General features: G+C 41.8%; 1 protein-coding gene across 5 annotated transcripts in view; it reads left to right on the top strand.

Moving 5' to 3' along the window:
- Positions 1–17,815, top strand: part of GPM6B (glycoprotein M6B) — a 136,796-nt gene that overhangs the window by 106,643 nt on the left and 12,338 nt on the right. For 3 of the 5 annotated variants that reach the window (XM_045582285.1, XM_036439697.2, XM_036439698.2), the window contains exon 2: positions 16,981–17,167. In XM_045582285.1, coding sequence (XP_045438241.1) covers positions 16,981–17,167 — 187 coding nt within the window. Of the gene's footprint in view, positions 1–1,016; positions 1,137–16,980; positions 17,168–17,815 lie in introns of all 5 variants that reach the window. The other 2 variants (XM_036439694.2, XM_036439695.2) reach the window with 1 other exon arrangement.

The following is a 17,815-nucleotide window of genomic DNA, read 5'->3' as shown; positions in this document are numbered from 1 at the left end:
GTGGTTGTTACCTTGGTTCTTAGGTGCCAAATGGGGCTTTATAGCCTGATCCTCTGATGGAATAATTATCTATGTCAATGTTAGAATTATATATATGTTTTTTTATCCTGGAATATTTGTGGCACCCCAGAGGACATAATCCCTTATTGGGTTTTATGGGATTCTCAAACATAAACTGGCATACTGACCTTATGTTTTCTTAGGGATTTCAAGATTGTAATTTATAATAACTAATAGTTACCAGCAGCCTACTCTGTGTCAGGCAAATTAGTAAATGTTTTTCTCTCCAATCCTAAGAAGTAGAAATTATAGTTATATTACCAAATAGGGACCTGAATCTCCAGGAGACCAATTGTAACCGTGTGTGTGAGTAAACAGTAGTCCAAACTCAGCAGCCCTTGGTCTATAAAACACTGGGAGATCATTGAATCGGGGTTTAATCCAGAACATTCTAGGCTCTGAAGTACTGAGTTTAAGATGAGGTGATAGAGAATGTTGCAGATGTCAGTGGGAGGACGGGAGTTTCATCCAAGATTCAGCAGAGCATGGGGTTCTTTGCCAGATTTTCAAGGCTGGGACTGGGTACCATTATGGAAAATGAGCCTGTAGGCACCTCTGCTTGAGCAGCTGCAATAACTATGATAGTCTGTGGGCCTGGAAGAGAAATAAACAGATAGAAAAATATTATTGTGAGAAGCCAGATTTTTACTATAAATAGTGTCTGCCCAAAATGAATATTTTAAGGGGTATGATGGGGGAAATGGATTAAATAAGGAAAGGAAAGACAATTTTGGTGATTTTTGTAAACTTAAATTTAAAAACAGAGGAGCCGATTCCAACCTTCTCAATTTATCATGCTGAGTTGATAAGATGGTATTGAAAGAGTGCATTCCAATTGCATATTTTTAAACTCCTCCTTTCCTTGAACTATGTGGTAAAAGAATTACTAAAAAATGCTGATATAGAATTTTTGCTGGAGATAGAGACACTGACTCTTTGCCACCTGAAATTGGCAGTGAACAGCAGAGCTGAAATGGAAATTGGCAGGTACCACTGGATGTACCCAGGCTCAAAGAACCACCAGTACCGTCCCGTGCCAACCCTGGGGGACAGGGCTAGCCCCTTGAGCAGTCCAGGTAAATACAGCCTTGGGGTGAATTCTAATAGCAAGTCAACTGTTATCGTTAATATTATTTGTAATGGTTCTTTCAAATTGGTGATATTTTATGTTTTGCTTGATGCATTCATTTGTTCACAGGGGCATGGGTGGAATTGACCCTTTAAAATTTTTGACCATCTTTCTTTTTCTCTTCTCTCCATTCCACTCCATCTTTCACCTCTTTCTTCTCCCTCATCCCCCTTTCCTCACACTCACCTCTTCTTCTCAAAGGGAGTAGTATACAATGAGCTACACCTTAGGGCTAACCACAAAATTTCAAATGTCTGAACTGATTATTGGGGGGGAGGGAGGTGTCACCCATGTCCATCTTAGGACCAAACACTAGGCCAGGACACTCAATGAGCCTTGGCTCCAAGAGTACTGTGAGTATCCACAAATTTATTCCTGCCCCCACTGCTGTGTACCACTTTGATTTAACATTAGCCATTGCCTTTGAGATGGGAAAGTCAAAGCTCATGGAATGGGGATGGGATAGCTGTACCCGATCCCATCAGGTAGGTCCAGTTTCTGGTTTCCTTGCTCATGAGGAACACTGGTCCCTCAGAACCGCTAGGCACCAGGCCTGGATAAAATCTGAAATGTGTGGGGGACTAAAAAGGGTGAAAATGCTGAGTAATATGAACATCCACCCACCACATTCCCAAAGTTTACTCGTGTCTTAATACTCAGCCTAGTTAGCTAAAATTCAATGATTTCAAGTTACTTAAAATGTGACTATAAAGGGATGATGGTGGGTCAAATAAACACAATAGGTTTGAAGTTTTGCTATAATTTTGCATAAACCCACAGAATCACTTTTTCAGGAATACCTCAGAAGTACCTGAGATACAACGTGACACACCTATTGAATTACAAAGTCACAACACCTGCAATTATTTTAATAAAACTTTTTATTTTAAAACCTAAATTGTAGCTTCAGGTTAATTAACATGAAATCTGACTTGGGATTTACTGGTAGCCCTATATTTGGGGCTAGGATTCCTTCATTTGACATGGGGCTGTTAGATGCCAGCTCTCTGTGTACCTGAGCAGTGCTGGTTAGAAAAGGTGAGCAAGAAGGAATATCACACATTTGTTCTCTTTAAAGAATCGACTTAATTTTTTTTTAAATTGCCATTATACATGATATGTCCATGCTATTAAAGAATACTCTTCAGCAATTAAAAGAAATGAATTACTAACACATACTGCAACATGGATGAATCTCAAAAATCATTTTGCTGAGTAAAAGAAGTCAAGGAGCTATGGGTCAGACTGTTGCACCTCATAGGGAGGGTGGGGATAAAAGGGAGAGATCAACCAAAGGACTTATGTGCACACATATGAGCCTAACCAGTGGTCAAGGACAATAGAGGGGTGGGGGCATGGGTGTGGGGGGTGGGGGTATGGAATAGGGGGATGAGGACAAATATGTGATACCTTAATCAATAAAGAAATTAATTTTAAAAAGTCAGTCTCAAGAAACCAAATATTGTATGATTCCATTTATATGAAATTTCTAGAATTGACAAAACTATAGAGACAGAAAGTGTTTGCCACAGGCTGAGGGAAGCGTGATGGGGAGTGAATACTAAGGGGTACAAGGGGTACTTTTTAGAGTGATGGAAATGCTTTAAAATTAGATTGTGGTGATGGTTACATAACTTTAAATTTACTCAAAACCATTGAATTGTACATGTAGAACAGGTGAATTTTTTATGTAAGCTATATTTCATTAAAGCTGTTTTAACCACCCTCCCCTAAAGCACCATTAAATGTGCACAGTTCAATAGCATAGAGTAAGAGAGAAGGGTATTAGTTAACATGACAAAAAAGTTATCTCCCTAAGTTATCAGAACGTTCTTCATATTTAGAATGTGTTGGAAGACACCAGGCTAGTTGGAAATCAAGAAAAATAAAAATAAAAAAATATTCCTTGGATTGTGTGGTAAAAAGCAAACATCAATATCTTATTAGAGGAAAGCCCTCTAGCGATTGCTCTTGACAAGTTTTGTCCACTGGTTGAACAGTTTCCTGTAAGAACATTGGAAAAGTACATGCTTTCAATCCTACAATCAAACACCAGAACATGGACATTCTAAGCAGCAGTGGCCACTGAGGAGAAAAACAAAAGGCTCTGATTTCTTTTCTGAAACCTTTGGGCTCAGACTTATTCCAGAATTCAGAAGAGTTTGGGTTTTTGATAAGTAACACAGCACATACATCACGTGCTCCATGACATCACCAGCGAGATTTGGGTGCTCCCACAAATTGAATACATTAATCTTTGTAAAGAGCTTACGTCGCATAGAAGAACTTTGTAAACAGTGCCTGGTCCAGTCACATTGGGTTTTGCCTTCAAATAAGTTTAGATCAGAACAGCTTTTGTTGCCAGCTGAACTATACCAATATAGAAAGAAATAATCCTTGGTTTTAGAGTTTTTAGACTTCTGGAATGGTATGCTGAGAAACTCAGTATCAGGTTGGTGGTGACATTACATGTGAGAGTTACAAGAGCAAGCAGGTTCTTGTCTGAAGGGGAGAAATAAGATCACTGAACTTGATTTATAGAATCATCTTCTGAGATCCTGAAACGATCTCTACCCACACATAGTTTTAACTTTTTCTGTACAGTGACTGAAATCAGGATCATTTTTTGTCTAAAGCCAGCCTCAGAGACCTTGCATGTAGGAGAGAGAGAGTATAAAGAATACAGTGCAGCCCTAACCGGTTTGGCTCAGTGGATAGAGCGTTGGCCTGCAGACCAAAGGGTCCCAGGTTGATTCCAATCCAGGGCATGTAGCTTAGTTGCAGGCTCTTCCCCCACCCATGCCCTGGATGGGGCTTGTGCAGGAGGCAACTAATGTGTTTCTCTCACATCAATGTTTCTCTCTGTCTTTCCCTCTCTCTTCCACTTTCCCTTAAAATCAATGGGAAAATTCCCTTGGGTGAGGAGGATTAACAACAACAACAAAAATTTCAAAAGAATACAATGCAGGCTCCGGAGTGAGGGCACTGAACCCAGCCATGTCTTTGCCTTCCCAGTTGCTTGGAGATTTTGTTGGCTTCTAAATCAATGCAGTTGCCATTCTGTACTTAGATTCCAAACCAGATGGTGTGAGAGAGAAAAAATAGAGAGAATTCCATATGGCTCTTGTGTGTGTTTTTTTTGTTTGTTTGTTTATTTGTTTTTTGAGTTCTCACTTTCTTTCTAGTGGGGGAGGGGAAGAAGAGGTTTTGATACCAGCTGACCAGATCTTTGCCAAAGGAAAATGCCTCTCCCACCTGTGCGGTTATTATAGTCAAGACCGCCTACCCCCAAACCCCCAACTTCCTTATTCCCCATTGGAAAAGACCAGTAGCTCCAGTTTCCTTTGCCTTGATCTTTTCATGTGTGTGGGTTTTTGTCTTGTTTTTTTTTTGTTTTTTGTTGTGTGGTTTTTTTTTTGGGGGGGGGGTTGGTGTCACTTCCCAGTAAAATTATATTTTTAGGACTTGGATAGTTAATCCTTCACCATCTGTTGCCTTTTTCTTATTTTTTCATTTTTTTTACTTCGTTACCCAGGTAATACATCTTCTCTAGGCCTACGGGAATCAAAGGATGGATGGCCACATAGGCATTGCTGTGTGATGCTGCCTTAGGGGCCCAGGCCTGAGATGGCCATCTGAGATGGTAGCATTGGTAAAAAAATAAAAATAAAAAGGAATGTTAATGCACACCTGTGGGGAATACGTCAAGCTACTGTAGATTGTGTTACACAGGCTTCAGAGTATAACATCAGAGAATTTAAATCCTCTGTTCCAAGTGTGGTCTCTGGGCCAGCAGAACTGGCATCACCTGGAATCTTACTACAAAGGCAGAGTCTCAGGCCCTGCCCCAATCCTGCAGAATCAGAATCTGCATTTTAGCAGGATTTCCAGATGGTTCCTATGAACATTTCAGTTTGAGATGCACTAATTTAGAGGAAGGTCCACAGCAAGAAGAGAGAAGCCAGGAATGAATTGAAGTGAACTTACCCTCGAGATCTAGACCTCTCTTTAGCATTGGAAAAGACAGAATCGTTCTAGGCAGTGGTCAGCAAACTGCGGCTCTTTGGCCCCTTGAGTGTGGCTCTTCCACGGCCTGGGCGAGTCTATGTTGAAGAAGTGGCGTTAGAAGAAGTTTAAGTTTAAAAAATGTGACTCTGAAAAGAAATTTCAATCATTGTACTGTTGATATTTGGCTCTGTGGATGAATGAGTTTGCCGAACACTGGCTTAAGATATTCATTCTGCTTTCCCTCTCTGCTTGTGGAGAGGTACGCGTAAGGATCGCCGTCATTAATGCACTGAGTCCTGGTTAATTTGAAAGATAGTGATTCTCTTGTCTACTTGTCTGAAATTATGCCTCCTCTTATTCCTTTGTTTAAAATTTTGGTGAAGGAGAGTGGGGAAGAGCGGTGAAAGTGGGAATGGTTTGTTTCCTTATGGCAAAGAGAGGGTGAGGAGAAAATAGTGGATGGGACCTTGGGAGACATTCGTAAATGTCCCTCATCATGTTTTTTAATGTAATCCTATGATGTGCATAATCAATGGATGTCATGGAGCTGTTTTCATCTATTGCTCAATTCAGTGTACTTTAGCAAGTTTTATTTTCTGTGATATGTAAAGGATGATTTATATTTTATTAACTGTAATATTGGAGGTCATTTTGTTAAATGATTTTTCAAAATGTGGGCTTCTAATACTCTGAATCAGAATCACCCAAGGATGCTGGTTAAACATTCAGATTCCCAGGCCCCACCCACCATCTTTGAGGTGGGCCCCAGGAATTGCTTTTTAATAAGTTCCCAGGGCAATTCAGATGCACACTAATATCTGGCCACCAAGAAGAGGATCATAACCTTGGTTCAGTTCAAAATATTTTCTGAAGAACAGAAACTTGAAATTCACAGGCAACTTGTATACATAGTTACTCTCAAGATGTCCAAAGCCAAATCACCACAGCCTTAGCAGATGGTGCTGTTGGATTTTTTAAAAATATATTTTTATTGATTTCAGAGAAGAAGGGAGAGAGAGAGAAAAAATATCAGTGATGAGAAAGAATCATTGATCAGCTGCCTCCTGCACGACCCCTCCTGGGGATCAAGCCCTCAACCCAGGTATGTGCCCTGGTTGACAATTGAACCGTGACCTCCTGGTTCATAGGTGGATGCTCAACCACTGAACCATGCCAGCTACGGTTGGTGCTATTGAATCTGAAGGAAATTCTTCTTAATGTTTTTATATGATCATTGCATCTTTGTGTATCTAAAAAGAATGCAAAACTGTTGTATTGTAGAGCTGTAGGCAAACACCAGTGTCTTAGTAATCCATTGTCATTTAACAAATTAATCTTAAACCTGGTGACTGGTAACAGCAACATATTGTCTAAGTTTCTGTAGGTTGGAATCGGGGCTCAGCTTATATGTCTCGGTCTCATCTGAGAACCCAACCAGGGACTCACCCACTTCCCAGCTCACTCCTGCGGTTGTTGGCAGCGCTCATTTCCTCACAGTCCGTTGTACTGAGGTCTCAGTTCCTCATTAGCTCCTGGCCCAAGCCCTCCCTTGATATTTTGCCATGTGAGCTTTCCCACAGCTCCCTCATGGCATGGCAACTGGCTTCATCAGAGATCAGGTGAGTGGGTAAGAGAGTATGCCAACCAGAAAGAGAATGCTAGAAGCAAGTCACTAGGTCCAGCCCCGACTCCAGGAATGACATCAAGGTGTGAATCTCAGGAAGCGGGATCATTGGGGATGTCTCAGAACAGTGCTTGGAAATGCATCCTTTGTGCCGTAGACACTGTCTTCTCTCCTCAGTGACAATAGCCCCTTCTCTTAGCTGTCACTGAGTGGGGTGCTACAGAATCCAGATCCATGTCACCCCATCCCACCCAGGTTAATGTGGATCCTACCTTCTGCAGCCAATCCTTAGTTTCCAAAAGGGATTCACAGCTTTTAAAATTACTAGTGTCTTTTGTAAAAAGGAAACTTAAAAAGTAGCTTTTTTCTAACTTTTTTGAGGTATGATTGACACTGCATATATTTTAAATGGCCTACTTGATAAGTTTTGACATATGTATGTGCCAAGCAAGATGGTGATGTGTTCAGGAATCCCAAAGTTTCCTCGATTCCCTCTGTAAGCCCTCCTCTCACCTACCCTCCCCAAGCAGCCATTGATTTGCTTTTTTTCTTTTTTTTTTCTTTTTAAAAAAATATATTTTATTGATTTTTCACAGAGAGGAAGAGAGAGGGATAGAGAGTTAGAAACATCGATGAGAGAGAATCATCGACCAGCTGCCTCTTGCACACCCCCTACTGGGGATGTGCCCGCAACCAAGGTACATGCCCTTGACCAGATTCGAACCCCGGACCTTTCAGTCCCCAGACCGACGTTCTACCACTGAGCCAAACCGGTGCCGGCCATTGATTTGCTTTCTGTCTCTCTGGGTTAGTTTGTTTTCTGGAATGACCCTTATGAAGACTTGTTCATATAAGTTCTCTAACTGATTCTTGCCAAACCATTCCCATAAAATGTTGTGTGATGTTGAGTGCTTAGTAGCTCCGAGTTTTGTCTGATTTTCATCCTTCCTGCCTCCATTGAACACACCCTGAACGCTTTGGGGAAAAGACCAAAAAGGCCCATTCTGCTACCACCTACAGTGGAAGAGTTTCGTTTGCACCCACTCTAATCCAGCCTACACCCCAGTCCCAGATTAACCTCTTAAAAGCATACCTTGGATCCTGTCAACGCTCCTGCTCACAAAACTGCTCTCTCTCCTCACTGCTGGCAAAATGAAGCCCACAAGGGTGCAAGCTGGCTTGGAGGCCCCCGCCACAGGAGAACCCCACCTGCCTTTCTGGTTCCTACCCTGATACTGGCATCCCGTTAACCGAGCGGGACCTATAAATATGTCAAACGTAAGCACTATCGGGAACGGGTAGGACGTATGAATACGTCCTTGAAATATATGTTGTGCCCCAAGAGGGATGGTATATATTTTTTGTAATCTTTTTTAAAAAATATTTTATTGATTTTTTACAGAGAGGAAGGAAAGGGGAGGGATAGAGAGTTAGAAATATCGATGAGATGAGAGAGAAACATCGATCAGCTGCCTCTTGCACACCCCCCACTGGGGATGTGCCGGCAACCAAGGTACATGCCCTTGACCGGAATCGAACCCAGGACCTTTAGGTCCGAAGGCCAATACTGTACCACTGAGCCAAACCAGTTTCGGCTATTTTTTGTAATCTTTATCATTGTTTGTAAAATTTATAACTTTTTAATTCGACGTGTCCATTTTTTTTGTCAGAATTCTTTTCTATTTTTTTGTAATTTTGTATTTTCCTTTGTGCTTTATATATATAAATAAACTATATATATATATATATATATATTTCATTTATTTTCATTAAGTATAAATTTAAAAAAATAATATGAAATTACGTCCTCCAGGCGTGACGTACTGACAAGTCCTAGTGAAAGAGTATGGGCCCATTACAGGTTGCGTCATTAAAAAGGGAACTCCCCGGTTAACAGGTTAATAAACTTGGCCACACCCTGGATTCCCTCCATGCATCCATCACTAGGTCGGCCCTGCTCTCCTTCCCCTGTCTTTTCCTTTCCATCTGTCCTAACTTTCTGTTCTTCAAGGCCTGTCCACACTGCTGCCACCATACACCCTTTCCTTAGCTCTCATACTAGACGGAAATCTGTCCCTACCTCACCACCCATGTCCCTGAGTCATCTCTCCCTTTATTCTGCTTTAATGATTTCTTTTGTGTTTCTGTCCCTCATCCCACTCCAGTGTTGATGCTGAGAGAGCAAAACAGTGCCTGGCATATAGCACCACTGCCGACATTGATTGGATTCACTGGAATCCAGAAAAACATAGGTGCTGTCTCCCAGACGGTCAAGGAGGTTGAGTGCTACCAAAGCTACATGATGCAGACAGTTCTCATATTTCTTGAATACCCTACAGATCTTTCTTAAAATCTGTGATAACTGGACTTTTAGCTAGCTTCTCCTACTCATCGTTAGTTTCCCTGATTTTTTGCTCCCACACTTTACTAGGCTGAGACACACACACAGTATTTAGGAAAGCCAAGGCCAGTTCCCACAAAGGCAAAGGAAGAGGCCAGGAAGTGTCTGTTTCTTGAATTTGTTCATTCTCACCATGTGAATATAACTTTGCTTTAATGTAATTGCTTGTCATCTACTGCTCATGACATATTGCAAAAGTTAGAAGTAAATCTATTTTAAGATTTTAATATATTTAGTAGCTTTTAGGACAAGCTTTTTAAAAGGATCTGCTGGCCGAAACTTGTTTGGCTCAGTGGATAGACTGTCAGCTTACAGACTGAAGGTCCCAAGTTCGATTCCGATCAAGGGCATGTACCTTGGTTGTGGGCACATCCCCAGCAGGAGGCAGCTGATCAATGTTTCTCTCTCATCAATGTTTCTAGCTATCCCACTCCATTCCTCTCTGTTAAAAATCAATAAAATATATTTTTTTAAAGTTTTTAAAAAAATAAAAGGATCTGCTGAAAAGCAGTTCCCTTTACACACTTAAAAGTAAAAACTTTTGCTCATGTGGGTTATATCTATAAATATTTTCTGTATTAGAAATTATAAATGAAAAATTAACTGTGAAATAATGAACTTATTGTAATAATAAACCAATAATAAATCCATTACATGTTAAATAAAATTTAGGAAAAGTAACTATTTTCTAAAACTAAATAACACTTCATTGAGAAGAATAGTAAGTACTGTTTTACATTTTTGCAAATCCCCACTTTTTATATTGTGTTCCATTAAAATCTGCTGTGCTACCTTAGCTCTGTTTTCAAGAATGATTTCATATCACACATTGGTCATTTGAAAAATATTGGTTCTCTGAGCTGTGTAGATCTTTCACTGTATCAAAAAGCCACATTTGTTAATATTACCACCAGTTTCATCAAGAAGCCTTGTAAGTATTGGGAATCTGGTACTTTCCCGATGGCAGGTGCAAGATCTCCAAAATTGAATGGCTCTATAACACTTGTTCTCCAACCTAGGTGCTCATTAAAAATCACATGGGGAGCTTTGTTTTTAAAATCACAAAACATCTCATATCTGAGTCCCACCCTCTGAAATTCTGATTTATTTGGTCTGGGGTAACGTATCAAGCCTTTCAAATGGTCTCCAGATAATTCTATGTAGCAAAACTTGAAAGCTTCTGCCCTATGATATTTTTTAAGCCGAGTAAAGTTTATTAAGCTCTTTTAAATTTTTTGTCATTATTTTTTTTTATCCTCACCTGAGGACATTCATTGATTTTTTTTTTTTTAATGGAGGGAAGCAGGAAGGGAAGGGGAGAGAGAAACAATGATGTGAGTGAAAACATCCGTCATTTGCCTCCCACAAGCATCCCAACTGGGATCAAACCCACAACCTTTTGGTGCATGAGAGGATGTGCCAGCCAATTGAGCCATACTAGCCAGGATTTAGGCTCTTCCTTAAAAAAATTGTAGGTATCTCAGACCAAGTTTGCGCGTTATAACCTTAGAGCGGGGTTTCTCACCTGTGGCACTACTAACGTTTTGCATCCCATCATTCTTTGTTGGGGGGGGAGGGACTATCCTATGCACTGTAGGATGTTTAGCAGCATCCCTGGCCTCTACCCACTAGATGCCAGCAGTGCTCTCATAGTTGTTATGACCGCAAATGTCTTCCTACACACTGCCCAATGTCCTGGGGAGCCAAAACCATCCCCAGGTGAAAACCACAGATCTAAACTCGTATAGATTTTTGTTCATGCTGTCTCAGGGATTTCCCCAACTCAGCACTAATGACATTTGGGATCAGGTACTTGGGGAGCTGTCCTGCGTAGCATCCCAGGCCTTTAGTCACTGGAACGAGTAGCACCCCTCTCCCCAATTGTGGGGACCCAAAATATCTCCAGACTTTATAGCATGTCCCCTGGGGGCACAGTCACACCCTGTTGAGAACCGCTGCTGACTTTTGCTTCTACCCTGTTTCCCCAAAAATAAGACAGTGTCTTATATTAATTTTTGCTCCCAAAGATGCGCTAGGTTTTATTTTCAGGGGATGTCTTATTTTTCCATGAAGAAGAATATGGTACACATTTATTGTTAAATGAAAATAAAGGAAATTTATTACTTGTATACGGTACGGTAGTACGGTAGTTGTCAACACAAACCAGACAAACTGTGAATCCTACAGTATCAAGAATTTACTCATTTATTCAATGACAATCATGTCATCATCTTCTGGAACACCATCATAACAATCCAATTCCTGAATTTCCTGGTGAATTTCTTGTGACTCCATTTCTTGCAGAATCAGTGGACCAAATCTCTCATGTTTAGCCTAGGGGGGCCTTATTTTCAGAGGGATGCCTTATATTTCACTCAGAAGGAAACCTGTAAGTAGGTCTTATTTTCGGAGGATGCCTTATTTTCGGGGAAACATGGTATTAAGTAGGATTCTCACCGCTTCCATTTTCCCGATGCTGTTTGTTTGAAAGTTGCAAACCTTGGCTCCTTCTCCTTTTCTTTTTAATGTGGCTCATTAGGAATCAGTAAAGGAGCAAGGGAGGCCGCGCTTAGAGCATGGTGTGTGTGTGAGTGTGAGTGTGACATTCATTCCCTGGGGAAGAATGTGAGCCCTGTTCCCGCTGGCCCTCCTTCTGAGCCAGAATGAAATCTGCAGCCAGGATTGCAGGCAACTCGGGGCAAATCACTGGGCTGTCATGAACCCACAGCCATGGCAACGGCCATCCACAAGCCCGAGGACAAAAGGTTCTAGAGATACCGGAGACAAGCTGGCCATTGAGAGTTAGAGGCATTGATGTGGATTTCTTTCTCCCTACTATGTGGTTTATATTTAAACTCTTAGGCTAACACACACTGGACTTTTTGTGTAAATCAAAACCGAAAATTCAAAATTCTCTTTAGCCGCCGAGACCGACTAAGTGAAGGCTTGCAGCATTAGTAACCTAAGAGATTCTGGGGCTTTGGTGACAGACATTGAGAATTAGTAGCAAAATGTGCTTGAAGGCCTGGCGTTAATTTTTATTTTTACTTGAGTTGATCATAGTCATGACAAAAAATGCTTTCCTTGCCTTTTTTGGTTCAAGGTAACCAATGTTGTCCTTACTGGTTTGAAGCTTGGGAAAACTGGAGTGTGGATTTATGGAGTATCCAAGAAAAGCATTGACCTTCCTTAGCTAGCATGAACTTGAACAGTGCGGTGCTCTGCTGATGCTTGGCACCCCCTCCATATTTCAAAACACCAGTCTTGCCTGTGACTTCTCACAGTGGGGACAGCCTGAATCACAAATCCAGTTCCTTTGTCTCTATGGGCACTCTCAGCCCCATGGCGGGGTAGGGTGAGGGAATGAATCTGTTTTCTCAGACCTCATCTATGGTGTGGCTCTAAAGCATCTTTGTCAGAAATTCTGAGGGTAAGAGGACTTACTTGGCTCAGAAAAAAACCACTCTAGTTGCACTCTTTTCAAGACAGCTGAACAACTTGAAACATTTTGTTTTCTTCATTGAAGTCCCTGGAACTTGTCATTTGATTTTCTAGAGTTTTGCCAAGTTCAGTAGGCCAACTCTTAAGGGAAAAACACCAAGCATGGTTGAACACAACGCAGGCACTTCAAACGTGCTCAGGACACCACCCCTGAGACTGGGAAGATGGGACCGTTGACTAGAAATGGGCTTCTCAAAACTTTATTGTGCACACAAGTCACCTGATGCAGAGGCTGGTTAAAATGAAGGTTCTGATTCAGCAGGTCTGGAGTGGGGCCCAAGATTCTGCATTTCTCCCAAGCTCCCTGCTGAAGCTTATACCGCTGGTCCAAGGACCACACTTTGCAAAACCAAGGGTCTACTAGTAAAGCGCTTTCAACTGATAAATGGTCCACTCCTATGATTTGTTGATATCTGAAAGTTTTCTTTGCTGTCCAGTAGAAGATGATGGCATCCATCCTTAGTTCTTCTGAGCCATAGACCTACGAGAAATCCTCCCTTAAGATGACTTCCAGTCACCTAACACTCAACATGCCTAAAAGGCAACTCAACATCTTTGTCCTAAAAGCCTAGTCCTCTTCTGGCCAACCTAGCTAGGAGTACAATACAATATCCATCTGGTTATACATGCCAGACATTTAAGAGTCATCTTTGGTGCTCACCAACCCATTCCCAACCCCATGATCAAATCCACACCAAGTTGTGCCCATTTGACATCTTGATCATCTCTCAGAGCCCTTAATTTCCTCCACTGCCACCACATTTGCCCTGGCCCAAGCTCCTGTCACCTTTTTGTGTGAACTTTTATACAGGGTTCCAACTCATCTCCACTTCTACTTTGTTCCCATCACATCAGCCTCAGTGATCTTTTGCAACCCCAGTCTGTTCTCTGTGGTTACAAGTGCTCAATGGCTTCAAATGATTCTGAGGATAAGTCCAGAATCCTTAAGGTGCCTGGGACCCTAAGTGGTCTGTCAGAAATAGACCCCTCCTAACTTCTTTGCCCCACCCTCTGTGCACTCTGTGTTCTGGCTTTTTTCATGCCCAGGAAAGCACCCTGTTCTTTTCTAACACAGAGTTTTTGTTCCTTCTGTTCCTGAAACATCCTCCCTAACCCATTCTGCTCTCCTGTTGCCTAAGTAACTAAAATTCATCCTTCATATTTAAACTCTGGAAGCCATCTATGGCCATCCCTCTGAAACCTAAGTGAGTCCCCATAGTTTGCTCTCCTAGGACTTCTAAGTTTAAAACCATATGGTTAATGTTCATTTCCCTATAGACTATAAGCTCCATTAGAGTGTAGACCACACCGATCTTAGTTTACCATTGAGTCCCCAGTGTCCAGAAAAATGCTTGGGACATTGAAGACATTTGGTGAGCACTGAATGGTCATTAATTGAATGAAATAGAATGAGTAGACAGCTGCTCCCTCTTCTTTAATGCTGTCATCTGCACCCATATCTGTTACTCTGCTTAACTGACAGCTTCAATTAAACAAGACCTTGGAGATACTACAATACCCAAAGTGATGATAACAGCAAGGTTATGGGAAGAGTTTCTCTTGAGTGAGGGCTGAACTGTGCCTTTAGATGAACCTGCTATGCATCCAGCTGTATTATTTCCTATAAATTTTCCCATGTTGCGTACCATAAGCTTCTACTCACATTGGCCAGAAGATCCGTAAGAGTTTTATCTGTGAATATGGAATGATGACCAATATGGTGACTTCTGTTCTATAGGAGCAACAGCTCCTATAGCTGCAAATAAAACCATCTGCAGAGAGACTGATTCATTTATGTGATCCTCCAAATCCTTGAGTCCCTGATTTTTCCTGCTGTTATAAAACTAGACCCACAGCATGGGGTATATGGAGTCCTTGAGAGATATAAATTGGAGGGAAACTTTAACCTTGATGTAATGTTGAATTTGGGACTGAACAGCATCATTCTTCTAACCCCGCTTGTCTTTCTGAGTCAGGGAGCAGCTGTGATATTTCCTCTGAAAGAAGCAGAATGCTATGACCCTTTGGATGAAAGACCTTTGAAGTGGCAGCTGGATTGTGAAGGATGAGTTATATTGTTAAAGAGCAAGTGTACTATGCCATAACACCTAACTTAACTCCGAATGATGAGAAAGGATGTGGTTTATTTAAATATATAGTATACATATATAAAATAAAAACATTCAGGAATGAATAAGCCTTTTATCAGATTATAAGTCAATGTCACCATGTCAACTGTATTCTGCATACAAGGTCTTTCTGTAGAAAGCCTTTCCTAATCCCTCTCCAGTATGAATTATATTCCTTCCTGTCCTTCTCTCTCCCCTTTTCCACCCGCCATCCACTGGCTCTCCAGTAGTCTGTATCTTACCATGCTGTACTATAACGTTATATGTCTGCCTTCAGCATTAGTAGACTATCTCCTTGAAGGCATAAAAGACATCCGATTTCATAGTTGTTTCCCCAGTGCCAAACACGGTGCTTAGCACCCAGTAGGTCTTAAAAAAAGATTGAATTAATGAAACCCAAAGTAAAACTCAGTTAGAACCCAGGTCATGTTATAGAAAATCAAGTATGTGACAGGTGAAACTGTATCTTCCAAAGCAGTGTTCTGCAATGACAGAATGTTCTCTATCTGCTCTATCCAATAGGGCAGCTACTAGCATGTGTGGCTACTGAGCATGTGAAATGTGGCCAGTGAAACTGAATTTATTATTTTATTTTAAATAGCCACATGAACTAGTGGCTACCATGTTAGACAGAACAGCCTCCAGGCCACACTCCTCTATGCAATATGGACCAGATATGACATTGTTAGCCAGGGAAGCAGGCATGCATGCTATTACTTATACTGTATAATAGAGACTAGGAGTGGGGAGACTGTGAGTGATACAACACACACAGGTCTATTATTTTATGCACTAGAACACATCGAGGCTGGAGAAATCTGGTAATGTGGTGGGGTTAAGCAAATGCTGGTTTAAAATGGGATGTTCATCGAAATGGAAAAGCCTGTCTCCAGTGTTTTAGGTTGGGTATCCCCTTCCTGTCTACTGTAAAGACTACTTGGGGAAAAGAAATGTAGCTGGCTTCATGAGCTGCCTTGGAGTAATGAACTGCTCCTGACTGCTGTTAGACCTCATAATGCACTCAGAGTTCGATTTCCCTGACAAGCCATTTACTTAGGGGTCTGGATAATATAAACAGGGACAGGAGGTCAGGGAGGTAGTGACATTATCCTGAGGCCAGCACTGCTCTACTGAAACATAAATGTCTCCAAACTGAAAATGGCAGCTGGCTTTGCCCCTTGTGGGGGTCTCCATGGCCACCTCAAGTAAAGGTTTATTTTTAAAATGAATAGAAGACTTCTCAAGATGAAGAGTGAATTGTGGCTCATTCTCCTTCATTTCACTTCATGGATGCTCATTTTGTCTCCCCCCCCCCCACTTCTGTTCCTTTTCCTTCTTCAAGTACTTAAATGTCATCCACCAGTTCTGGGTTCTTATTCTGAACATGTGTGTTGAGGAAGGGGACAGATGGAAGCCGGGGAGGAGGAGGACTATGAATAAACTGCTTGTGCTGCTGGGCTGGGGGACATTTTTATTACAAAGTTAAGATAATTTCTGATATTGACAAGAATGAAACTTGAGGGGATCCACTCAACTGTGCCTTGGTGACTGTACTTCTAGGGACCAAAATACTCATCACCTTTCCAAAATGATCACATTCATATTTTTCTGAATGCAGCAACAGTACGATTACTGTATTTGTTCTTCTGGTTCCCAGGACATAAGGGCTTGGCAAAGCCATCGGCTGCTACAGAAACAGAAGTACTTGGAACCCCAGAAGGTTGAGGTTGAGGGGAACTTGATGGTGGCTTTTCTTTGTAGAACTGCGGCTTCCCTGCTGTCCTCTCTTTTGACTGTTAGGGGAGTGATTGCTCCACATCGTCACTTAAGCATGTCCCCCCACCAACCCGGGTCAGTAAAGAAATTCTAGAATTGTGACTTAGTACACAATTATCAGTAGCTGCTCTGTCACTCACCCTGAGCAAATAAAGCTACGTTCCCTCTTGGAGCCCTAGAGTCTTTACCCACAGAAAATGAGATCATGACAACTACTTTGGGATGTTGCACTGTTAGCCATAGAGTCTGAGAAGGAAGATGGAAAAGAGAACCTTCTTTGCTAATGTGTGGTGTTCATGAAGACCAGAGCACCTTGCCCATAACAGATGCATTTTCTCTCCTTTGGGTCCAGGTTGCTTCGAATGCTGCATCAAGTGTCTGGGAGGAGTCCCCTATGCCTCTCTGGTGGCCACCATCCTCTGCTTCTCCGGGGTGGCTTTGTTCTGTGGCTGTGGACATGTGGCTCTTGCAGGCACTGTGGCGATTCTTGAGCAACACTTCTCCACCAACACCAGGGACCATGCTGTGCTGAGTGAGGTGTAAGTACCTGCTACCCTTTAAAAATGTTTAAAAGCGCAACAACCCCATGATGTTTTCAGCAAGACTAGTGTGCTCTCCTGGCAGAAAGCTGATGCTTTTCATGAAAGCTCGCTGTATGCAGATAGAAAAAAGTTTATCTGCATTCAGTCAGAGAAGGAAAAAAGAACAAACCAAGAAGGCAGTGGCATTTGGGATCTCACCTGGGAATGGCAAGCTGCACACACAGGACATTCCTCACACTGTAGCCTTGAACATGGGGGGCATGGCAAGGTGATGCGTGTGGATCATCACGCCAGTTATCATGGTTCCCAAGTAAGAGGCGCCCTCCAGTGGTCTAACAGGAAATGACCATCCCTGGAATAATAGGAACCCTGTTGAGGACTACCCTCTAATTTTACAGGAGCAGGACTTTTGACATTAATTCAGAACAAATCCCAGAACACCTTCCAATGCAGAAAAGGGAAAATTTGGGGTGGGGTTTGAGCCCAAAATCTCTGCCTCCCCATTTTAAAACCATTTTCAGTGGAGTTTCAACAACTGCCTCACCAATTCTCCTCACTGTGCAAGCCCCAAAGCAGTGCATTCATGTACTTCATATATTGATATTTTCCCTATTGCCTCCAGTATTTTCTTTTTCCTTCCTTGAC

This window comes from Pipistrellus kuhlii, unplaced genomic scaffold (genome assembly GCF_014108245.1).
Source record: "Pipistrellus kuhlii isolate mPipKuh1 unplaced genomic scaffold, mPipKuh1.p scaffold_m20_p_16, whole genome shotgun sequence".
NCBI lineage: Eukaryota > Metazoa > Chordata > Mammalia > Chiroptera > Vespertilionidae > Pipistrellus > Pipistrellus kuhlii.
Note: the sequence above shows the minus strand (reverse complement) of the source record. Positions and strands in the feature narration are given on the sequence as shown.